Raw genomic sequence first — 11,441 nt, 5'->3', positions numbered from 1 at the left:
GGTAGAGGAGCCAAATGGCTGGCTCGCTGCTGCCAACTAGTGGTCAGAGGCTGAACTACAACATAAAAATGAACAGTTGGCAGGAAGGTTGACATTTTAAAACTTAATAAAAAATTGATACAGGACTTTAGAATATCGATACAGAATCGGAAAATGAAATATCGCGATATTTCAGTGTATCGATATTTTCTTACACCCCTAATACTTGTACTTTTACTCAAGTATCACTTTGTGGTACTTTATACAACACTGGCTATGCCCATTTCAATAAGAGCTCCTTAAAATCCAAGTGTTKGATGTGTAAGTAAGTAAGTAAGTAAACTTTATTTCTATAGCACCTTTCACAGACAACAAACATCACAAAGTGCTTCACAGAAAGKAAAAATAATTAAAAACAATAAAACAGATCACAGATATAAAAACAACAATTAAAACACAATAAAAAGCACTTAACTAAAAGTGTGATTACCTGCAATGATTCCATCCATTTGCTCTAAAGCTGCTGCCAACATCTCACTGGCATCTGACATCATCTTCTGCTAGATAAAGCTGAAAAGAAGAAAAGGAGGTAGGTTTTAAAAAGGATTTTAAAAAAACATGAGAAAATAATCCATTAAAGATTTGTTCAGAGTTTTGCGAAGAGTCAACTCTCAACCAGCGACTTTATTTGCCAGATGAGTCATGAGTTAGATGATTTATTGAAAACTGGATGAGTGGAAACCTTACAAAACTTTGAAGTACTACACAAACCGATGAGGGCAAAAAAAAACCTTTCACAAGTTGTTAACAATAAAATCTCGGGATAATTAGAGGGACTGAAAACTCAACAAAAGCTTCTAAAATGACAACGTGGTGGGACTACTTCATCAGCTATTCTAATTAAAAACTTACAACCACAGGAACAATTATAGCTCCTACAGAGGTCTGCCCACAACATCCTGACATGTATATCTAACCTCCTCAGCCGACACAATAATCAGTCAATAACAGTGTACACACATGTGAGGTCTCAAAGTTGACTGTGAGACTGGAACTCGGTCAGAGGGATGTTTTTGCCCACTACATGTGATGAAAAACAGGAAAGACGAGCCACTTCCTACAAGTAGGTCAAATAACGAGCAAATTGGTCACATCGTGTCCTAGGAACTGTGATCCTCAAGTGCAGGAAAAAGCAAAGCCTTAAAAACAAACAACATTTTGAAAACTTGCTGAGCCATCCATTTCTGCAAAGCAAGATGGAATTTTTTAGAAAAGAAAACTTCAGGATTTTAAAAAGGGGGTATTATGTATTTTCTAGGTACATAGTTCAATTCCATACCACAATCTAGTACCTTCAGTTGTTATGAAAATGCTGTTTATAAGAAAAATTGAGGGTGCACCAATTGAGGTTTTCGGGCTGATCACTAATCTTTAAAAAGCCTAACCTGCTGATTCTGATTTCGGTCGATACCATTTTTTTTTTTCAATAACTGACACATAAGGTCACATTAATGCTCCAATCTTATTTTATTAGAAAACACGGCATTGTTTTAAGGTTATTGTTCAAACTTTGTTTTTATTGGACATGAGATAGTGCTCACGGCTGAGCAAAAGGGCACAGTGGTCGATTTTCAGATCCTTTCGTAGGTAGATAAGATCGATGGARAAGATGAGCTTCTCATCTCAGTATCAGCTGATCTCTGAAATCTGTTGCACCAGACCAGAGTCTATCTAAATGCATTGAAACTGGCCTCTGTCTCTTTAAGAATGRCCTACCTTTTCAGACACTCCCACTTCAGTACGTCTTCACAACAATACTTCGATGTAAGGGTGCTCTGTGGGGTGGAAGCTCAGCTGCAGACTGAGCTCCAGGGAGGAGCTTTGTGTTAATAGGCGGAGCTTTGTAGTGTTTAGGCAGCTCCACATGGCTACAACAGGAGATTCAAGAATTATCACTATGGTATAACACTATGGTTATGTTTTTGATGAGGAAATGACTATATCATAACATAAAGCTCAAAAATGTATTTTGTATAATATCCCTCTTTAAATTGTTTCAGTTGCCACTATACTACAAATATACCAGAACAAATAGAATACAAAATATAAACAAGTAAAATACAAGAAAATATGATTACACATTACAGCATAAGGTCCCTTTCTTCCTCTCCAAATGACTGCTGCACCAAATTAACCCTGCAGTCTGTGTAGCATCATTTAACTGCCTAAGAGACCAAAAACAAAGCGATCTTCAGAACTTATTACCCAGCAGCCCTTATTTCCTGTGCTCAGGCAGTAATGGACGCTCCTATCAGGAATAACAGCAGTACTCTCCCGAGGGGTCTTAGGCCTTGTAGTGCTGGCARGTTCAGCATCTTAAACTTCCATAACAAACTCGTACAGTCTCTCAACACTCTGTTACTACTAACCACTTATCATTTCCAACAAAATTTGATTTGAAAGAAAACAGTGTACAGTATGCAGAGAGCCAAGAGCTAACAACAGAAAGTCTATTATTTTTTTAAACGTCCCATGGTGCAGGAGAGGGGAAGGGGGGTCAGGACTACAGGCTCTGCTTCATTTCCTCCCTCTCAGGGGTCACAGTGTGGCACCCCACGCTGTAAGAAATGAGCATAAAGAGAGTAATTATACCAATGGCCTCAGCATGTGAACTGAGGTTTGTTGTTAAAACTAGGCTTAATTGCTTCATTTCCTTGTTTTAAACACAGCCGGGGAAAAAAAACGGGGTTCAGTCTTATCTAAAAATGTTATACAGTGCTTGAAATTTAATGTATTCTAGCAAAAGCCAATAACTGAAAACACAACCTGGTTTTTTTTATTCAACTTCAAAGATCATCCGGGGACTCAAGTTTAAAGAGGACCACAGATCTACATCCTACCGACATTTTTACCTCTAAAGATATTTCCGTCATTTGATGAAAATCTTTATTATTCTCACCAGGACACAAACATGCTTTTAGTCAGCTGCCTCAACAAATGAAAGAAACCCAGGGTGATGCTTTTCATTTGTAGAGAATTGAACTATTGCTGCCACGTGAATGCTGAAGACAGTTAATTTAATAAACAAAAAGAAACAAGGACATAAACAAGATGAAAACATTTTTTATAAAATGAAAAWCGGTGTGGAGGCAAAATCGGGGCCATTTTTTGATAAAAGCTACTTCTAAATTGTTTTTATTAGTTTCATGAGAAATCCCCTTCAGCGCTGTACAAACAGGGTTTTAATAACCCACATGCAAGTCATTACGGCTATTTTGGGTTCATTTCCCAAAAACTAGATTGAATGAGGGCTTATCTTGCACCAGAACATGGCACTTTATGTAAAACAGCCTGTTTATTTCTCAAGTTTATTTTAATGCTGAAATGTTTCCATTATGATGATGATGATTAGATCATCCATGAAGAATTTTCAGCTTAAACCTTAAGAGAAATGCCCACAAATGAGAGCCCGCCACTTCAGTCCTGCAAACAAGTGTCGGTGTGGTGTAGTTATGATTAATGACAGTTAAAGTGACCCGCAGAGAGTTGGGGGAGTGTGCACCGCTCTCAACAAACATTCCTGAGCAGGTTAGTCTCCTGAAAACATAACATAATGCCTGGCACCGACATCCCTGCTGACCCTTTTCACCCTCTTCCTTCCAKTCAACTTTCCCCCAACAATTCTAAACACTGAACAGAAACAGCTCCAGCAAGCAGCTAGTGAAATATTGTGTTTTTTTTTTCAAACAAGTAATAAATGACAAAAAAACAGTGATTCTTCTGACAATATCTGCATAACAGGGCRACAAATACCTTTCCTTCTCTGTGACATAAGACTATTGTTGCTCATTGTTTGTTCAGACTCCATCACACACAGCCTGCTGCTCCTGAAAATACACCCTGAGACATCACATGTGGATTCTTTCCTGTAAACAGATCAAACAAATGCAATTTCTTTTTTTTCCCTGCTCTGGGTATCTTGTGGCCACAGAAACAAACTTGTTTGGACCAGACTGTCAGAGATGCTGCCTGAGATTAAACTCCATCAGAACAAGTTTGTGCAACAAGCATCAGAAAGAAGCGATGCAGACACTGCGCCTTTAATCACAAAAGGGTGACAAAGTGTCAAAAAAGGATTTAAAGAATCTCAAAAAAACAGTGTTATAATTTAAAATAAAAGCAACTGAGTTAAATGTGGCAGGAATGAAACAAAGAGGAGTTCTGTCTCAGTTGAGCACGCCTGGTCACGATCTCAGCATGACTGTCTGACTGTCAAACATTATATTAACATTAGTGTTTTTATACCAACATCAGTGTTTTCCCAGACTTTTACCTGACAGTACATTCGCTCTACACAAAACATTTTTATAACATCTGTTTTAAATATATTCTTGCTATAAAAACACTTTCAATACCTAAAATCCTGACCTGCATCCTAAATCAAAAGAATAGAAATCACAAATCACTTTGCACTCAAAAGTCAACCCAGTTTGTCAAAATATGAATATGAAAATCCATTTAATTCAAAAATAATATTCAATTTTATAATTACAAAAAAAAAGTCTAATCAGGAAAGTCAACTATGGCTTCCCTTTAGTCAAGTTGCGGTTTTAACATCAACCAGATGTGAAAGAGTGAAAGAGGTATGAAGGGGGAGGTTTTTTTTTCTTTTTTAAAGGAGGTTGCGGGGGGGGGTTCGGGCTGGGATGATTTGACCAGACACAAAGGCTGTTTTTTTTGTAACACACACTCCTTCACCAGTCTTCCTTCAATAACCTACTTCCAGCTGTGGTGCAGATGTGCATTTTCACTATATTGGCTCGTTGCAACAGAGACAGTATAAGTTGTAGTAAAGGTGACCCCTTTAAAAACTGCAGTGAGAGTTCAGATGTGGGCATGTTGTAGTACATCTCATTTATTTGTTGTCTATTAAATRGAAGAATAACTGCATAAACCTGTACACAGTTGTTCATCACATCAACAAGTGACAGCATTATTAAAATGTTATATTATAAAGCTGATACCATGCTGTGATTATAATCTCTTGGCTGTCTGCCCTCCAGAATATGAAAGACAACACCTTTCCTTCTGTATCAGGCTGCAACAGATGTAAATGCCACAACATTGGGTGATGAGTGGACATATTTAAAGCTTTCAGCATTAGAGTTTGGTTGTAATCAGCTTTTGAAAGCTTAGTCAATTATAACAAAGAAAAACTGACAACTTGCAGTTTATCAGTTATAATGTAGTCCTTGTGCCTATTCTGCCTAATTTACTCTAAACTGAAAAAACAAATAGCGTGTTCTATTCAAAATAGGGATGCAAACAATTAATCGACTTATGGTTAATTGTRGAATAATAGTTTATTAGATTAAAATTTCTTCCATTCGATTAATTGAAAACATCCATWTAAACCTTATTCCAGTGTAGTTTTGCCTTCATCCAGTAGAGGGCACCGCTGTTCTCTCAGCCTGTACTATCTACCCCGGCCCTACGTTGAGCTGAGCAGAGAACACCGGCCYGCATCATAATTACACGCAAATCTTGTTTAGCTTTATTTGCGACACCACAATAATAATGAAGGAAAAGTACCGAAGGCTGTCTCCAGCAGTAAGACGCTAAAGACAAGAGAGCAGGACGACAGAACGGTAAGCTAACTTTAGCGTTAGCTTCATCTTGTCGAGTAACTCCGTGTGAAAGAACAAAACAAAACAAAAACAAGTTAAGGGCTCGACACARGGGGAGCGACAAACTACAGCGATTAACYGCTGTCATCGCAGCCAGGGTGAAACCCGACACARGGGACGCGATAGCGATCGCAGCGTTGCGAATCGCGCTCTCAGGTCGCTTGTCTTCACAAAATTTGATTGGTTCTTGACTCTGAAGGCGGGTGTGCATTACGGACGTGTAAACTAAACAAATCTTGCGATGCTAATGATATTGAAAAACAAACACACATCAAGATACAGTTTTATGAGGAAAAACTTACCATAAACTTCACCCTGGTGCCAATAAATTCCCACAAAGCTTTTTAGTAATCCCTTGGTGAAAGTGTTAGCTAACGGCAGTGTGTAGCATACTCTCCTCTCATTGGTCAGTCAATGAAACCCTCACTGATTGGTTGTACGCTAAGCGACAGCGACAAAAGTTGAACATTTTTAACTTTCATATGTCGCGTCGCAAGCTCGCGTGTGCACGTCTACGTGTACGAGCGCGAAATTTCACATGCACTATTTTCGCCGGTCGCTCAGCTGGAGGAGGGCAAGCGATTGTCGCTTCACCGCACAGGCTCCATAGGAAATGAATGGAGAGCGAGCGARGTCGCCTCCCGTGTGTCGAGCCCTTAGGTCACAACAAATAATTAACACGAAGTTAATCTCATCTGTGTGACGTAACCCGGACATTGAACAAATCAAATGAACTGACGTCAAATCAGCCCAGCCCAGATAGAACCGGAGGGAATGTAAACAAACACAGTTCCAGTACTCATTTGCATGTTTACCCCTCTCAGGTCATGTTTATTGTTTGTTTTTGAGTAAGTATTTTGATTAAAATGTTACAGTGTGTTTAAATATTAGTTTTACATCTCTCTGTTCAGGGTGGACCAAGTGTTTTAATTTTTTTTTCATTCCTTTTTTCCCCCAAATAGCAACCTAACAGATTCCTGTTTTGTTATATTTTATAAATATGTCCAAATTTAATAATGTGTGAGAAATCCACAGTTTTCTGTTTTATTCAGTCAGTGTTTAATACAGCTGGCATAATAAATTTATAAAATTAACAAACTGTACTTTGTTTTTATTTAGTGTGTAAAAACTTTTCCCTTCATGTCATAGCAAAACCCTTGATTCAAGAGAAATGTCAGGTTTTTAGGAAAATGGCCGCTTATCAATTAATCGTTAGTCAATCAGTAAGATCAATCAACTGTAGATTAATCCATTAATCGATAACTTGTATCCCTAATTCAAAACAGACAAAAGTAGCATTTTGGGCATTAACTTAATTAAAGAAAACTTTAAATATTGACATTCTCTAATTGATTTCTATACAAACTTAAATTAGCAACTAAACAAAACATAGAACTCAAGTTTGCAGCATGACTAGATTTTTCTTTATATGCAGAATTTATTTTATAACAATAAGATAATTTAAAGTTGCACCAACAATTTGACTTTTTCTAGAATTGGTGTACTGGCCTGTATAATCCCTTATAGGCAAAAGACTGTGGTCTAACAAGTAAATAAAATCTATATTTACATTTAAATTGAGATAAACCCACATTCTCTTCACTCCTCYCTCTTCTGTCATGACRATCATCTAAACCAGGTGTGGGCATAAAGGCTGGTAAGACTTTGATGGATGACCAAATATAACAGCATGCAGGACATGAATGCATGGTACATAATAACCCTATGATTTATCGCAGTCCAAACAGTCTGTTGTAATAATGATATTGTAAAGACATATTTACAAAAAAAAAAAAAAACTCTTCACCTGAACAAACAAAGCTTGTAATTTTTCCAGTGTCAGTAATCAAGAAAGGCACAAAACAACAAACTCGTATTTTCCCGATTTGTACAAGCCACTCTTATTTTGAAAGTAAGGTGTAACTTGTGTGAAAAGCAACAGAGAATGGAATATACCATTTTTTAAAATGTAAAATATTTTTTAATATCAGGAAGATTTAATTATACTTGGTAACACAGGTAAAATGGACTCATAAAAGTTGGTTCCAGTAAAGCCAAAGCACCCATCAAACACTCTCCCTTTGTTTACCCTCAACCCCCCTYAGAGATGTTCTGGACTTTTAGTCTGGGCTGCTGTGAGGTCAGATTGTTTGACAGAAACGTCAGCTCAGACTTTAAACTAGTGTTTTATTTCTTTCTCTCTGCTGCAGAGGCGGCCACACTGAAACGCTGCATAAACAAGTCTTTGTCTTTCATGGACTCACATGGCAGCACAGCAACACTGATCCCAATTTACAGCTAGTTTTCCACGTGGCCCCAACTACATCCGAGGTAAAAAATAAAATAAAAAATCACATTGGAGGGGGGATACACTAAAGAAGCTGAAGGAAATGAGCAAGAAATCTGAACAAGCCAAGAGAAACACAGCTTCTTTTGCTTTTGTTATCAAGAGTTTAATGARGAAGCCCAAAATCTGGGACCTTATTCTTGTCATAATCTCAAAGTGTGGGTAAAACAGAACTGTGATAAAKGACTTCAACACATTGAAGTGTCTAGAAAAACAGCTGAGACAATAAACAGGATAGAAACAAGCATCCACACTCAGGAAGACGTTTGCTCAGGAAGGACAGGAAGTGTTTCCTGGTACGCTGTGGAGAAACGTCTTCCTGACATTTTCCTGTAATCCCACGAAAAGCTCAACAACCCTAACTTCTGTTAGACACTGAAGCATTGAATGCAGTCAATTAAGAAAAAATAAAACATCTGAGCAGCTCATACATTAAATGCCTGTGTATGTTCATATGAGTCAAATGTTTTAGATTAGGTTAACAGTTTAACTGATTTTTTTTAAAAGGCATGTAAACATCCCAATATATCAAGTGGTCTTTAAAGTGTCACCTCCCTTCATTCAAAACACACCACAGCAAGAGTACTGTACACCAAGAATGTAAGGAATGCCAGGCATCAGGAAAAAAAGGTCCTTGACATAGAAGGGCCCCTGTCAATCTTTTGGACACATGGCTTCGATAAAGATAAGAACCAGAAGACTACGAGCCAAATGTAGAGTTAACCCCAGGACCAAAGACAGATGTCTTTGTTTTACCTGATTAAAAAACTAAAATAGCTAGTACTAAAAATTGGGACTTTTAAAATAGGCAACAATGTGTACGTTTAAAGCAAACTTCAACATCTTTACCAGCATGAATATTGTGAGCCAGCAGCTATCTCGGTGAATACAGTCTGTGTGCAAATATGGCTACTGATGTGAAGGGAAACAAAATCCTTTGTTATGCTTTCAGTTCTTTGCCTGGGAGCCAAGACACCAGAGGTACGCAGAGGGCTGCCAGCAGGTCACACTGATCCTCACGGGGAGGTTTTTCCTCAGATGTACACTAAAGGAAGTCTGGCCAAACAAACGCTGCTGAAGTCTGAGATAAATATTAAAAAATAAAAAAGACCACACTAGACCAGAAGCAGCTTTAAAACCCAGGTTTTGTTTAGGCAGTTGCATCTTTTTCTAAATGATGATTAATGCAAAACAGATTCCAGCCGGGGATCTGGGGCAATTATTTATGATCTGACAAAGTTTTAAGCACTTGTGGTGCAAATGTCTTAAGTTCTTCACATGGTTTGCAGTTTGAAACGACACTGGTTTCTACAAGGCATGACGATCTTAAAAAACTTTTCACTTTAAACGTTAATGATTTCTAAGTAATAATTACCACATATTCACTTTTAGCAGCTTTATGTTTAGATGAGCTCATTTTACTTTGTTCTGCTTGTTACGCTAAAACTGATAAAGAAAGGGGAGCATGGCCAAAAGTATACATTTTTTAAGTTTGTCTTGTTTTATTGTTTTAAACAAGCAAACGTCTTACATTTAACATATTTTGTTGTTTTCAAATTTTGCTGTTATTTAGTCAAACTTATTTTCTTCTCTAACATTCAAATGTCCCACTACTCACTACACAAGCTCAAAGAATGATCAATTCATCTTGATGCTTATGAAATGAATGGTTTTTTWAATTCTATTTTATTATTCATGAAGAAAAGCTTGCTGATTGTGACCAAAACACTGGTTTTCTAAACCTCGAGTGGACTTCTGAAATGATTACTTGCCATTTCTGGATTACTTTACAGTTTCAGGACAAAGTAAACACTTTTTTTGCTATCATCTTATAATTTTCTTTTTTTTTTTTTTTTTTTTTTTTGGCAAAGGTTGCTGAATTGCTGGAACAAGATTTGAAGAATATTTATTAAGTTTTCTAGTTTGTCTCTCAGTTTTTTCTGCTGATAACTGAATGAACTGCGACCATAATAAGCTTAGTTAGATCTAAATTCCAGTTAAAAGTATAATGTGTAGGTCATTTCCTCCATTTGAACATTATATGCAACCATAAATACTACAATAGTGATGCTTAAATACTTGAATGCATTTTAGAGATCAGTTTATCTTCTACACAAAAAGGTTTATTTGCAGTTTAACAGGAGTGCTATCACTTGCATGCTAGTGTAAAATGTTGGCATGATTTAATATACCATAAAAGGCTATGTCACTGGCTTGCTTTTTCCCTCTTTTCGCCTGTGAAATCAATGATCAGTTAGTGCTCTACTATAAACAACGTTTATCATAAATACATGCCTCAAGCTGAGCTTAAACAAAGCAAGAAAGTCAAATTCTAAAACAAAACCTTAATTTTTATGGTTGCCACCACACAATGAAAACCAATGAAATCACTGATTATACATCTAATATTTAAACATTTTTATCGAGATAAAAACCAGAGGTCACGGTTTGAGTTACCTCACACAAACATATGACCAAAAGAGTTATAAAATCGCCCTTTTTTAAAAGTCAAAAAGCGACTTGTTGTGTCCACGGTCGAAGCTTCAACAATTTAAAGTCTCCGCGTTTATCCTTACAAAAACCGCAAAAAGTTCTATCAAATTTTGGTCAACTTACCGCTTTCAGGTAGAAAATAAGCTAACAACTGTCTCCTGAAGGTTTACTCCAAAAACTTTGAGGACTTTTTTTTTCACCGGAGCGTCATGCTCTGGAGCTCACTTTCCCATTGAAATCTAAATTGAAAAGTTTGTCGTTCACTTCAGGACGACGTCGAGCTAACTTGACGCAGCATATACCGGAAGCTGGATCTTCAAAGTAAAAGTCCAATATCCGTTCAGCACAGTAACATCTTTCATCTATTTCCGGTGTCATGACAAATTATACAGTTTTTTTTAGATAAATTTTCAAAACCTATTGCTTAAAACAAGAAAATATAAATTATTTATTATTTATCACAGATTTTTAAAACAACTTCAGGGGGTCACAAGAGAGAGTCTTAATCCTCCTTTATTTCATCGCAAACTGTAGAAAGATACATCTGCCACAGTTGCAACAAATAAACTGATATGAGGCAAGTATTACAATAAGTTTAAATCTAAACAGAGCATGGAGGGGAAATTATAGTGTTTTTTGTTATAAGATGCTTCGTTCTCAGCATTTAAACTTTTATAAATAATTTAGTGTTTTTAAACTTTTCTTAACCTACTCATTTAAGAGAAGTCTCTGCACTCTTGGAGAAATAAAATAAAATCAATAGTGTGCTGTAATCTTCAGGCCCTGAGGCAGAGTTGCATTAAAAGCAGATAAATATGTAAAATAAATTACTGCATGAGCATCTAGACCTATTTTAAACAAACACAATAAAACGGCTTACTTTCAGCATACTTTATATGGTTTAAATTAAATAAAGTTTAGATGAAGTTTATATA

The 11,441-nt window shown here is 36.8% G+C and overlaps 1 protein-coding gene across 2 annotated transcripts in view; it reads right to left on the bottom strand.

The window, feature by feature from the left end:
• The window catches only part of ppfibp1a (PPFIA binding protein 1a), a 27,260-nt gene extending 16,499 nt beyond the window's left edge, over positions 1-10,761 (bottom strand). The window contains exons 1-2 of one of the 2 annotated variants that reach the window (XM_014009431.1): positions 10,630-10,761; positions 470-549 (exon numbers count right to left, since the gene is read on the bottom strand). In XM_014009431.1, the coding sequence (XP_013864885.1) occupies positions 470-533 (64 nt within the window). In that variant the 5' untranslated portion in view covers positions 534-549; positions 10,630-10,761. Of the gene's footprint in view, positions 1-469; positions 550-5,968; positions 5,981-10,629 lie in introns of those variants that run through there. The other variant, XM_014009432.1, reaches the window with a different exon arrangement.
• Between the last annotated feature and the right edge of the window lie 680 nt (positions 10,762-11,441).

This window comes from Austrofundulus limnaeus, unplaced genomic scaffold (genome assembly GCF_001266775.1).
Source record: "Austrofundulus limnaeus strain Quisiro unplaced genomic scaffold, Austrofundulus_limnaeus-1.0 Scaffold58, whole genome shotgun sequence".
Taxonomy (NCBI): Eukaryota; Metazoa; Chordata; class Actinopteri; order Cyprinodontiformes; family Rivulidae; genus Austrofundulus; species Austrofundulus limnaeus.
Note: the sequence above shows the minus strand (reverse complement) of the source record. Positions and strands in the feature narration are given on the sequence as shown.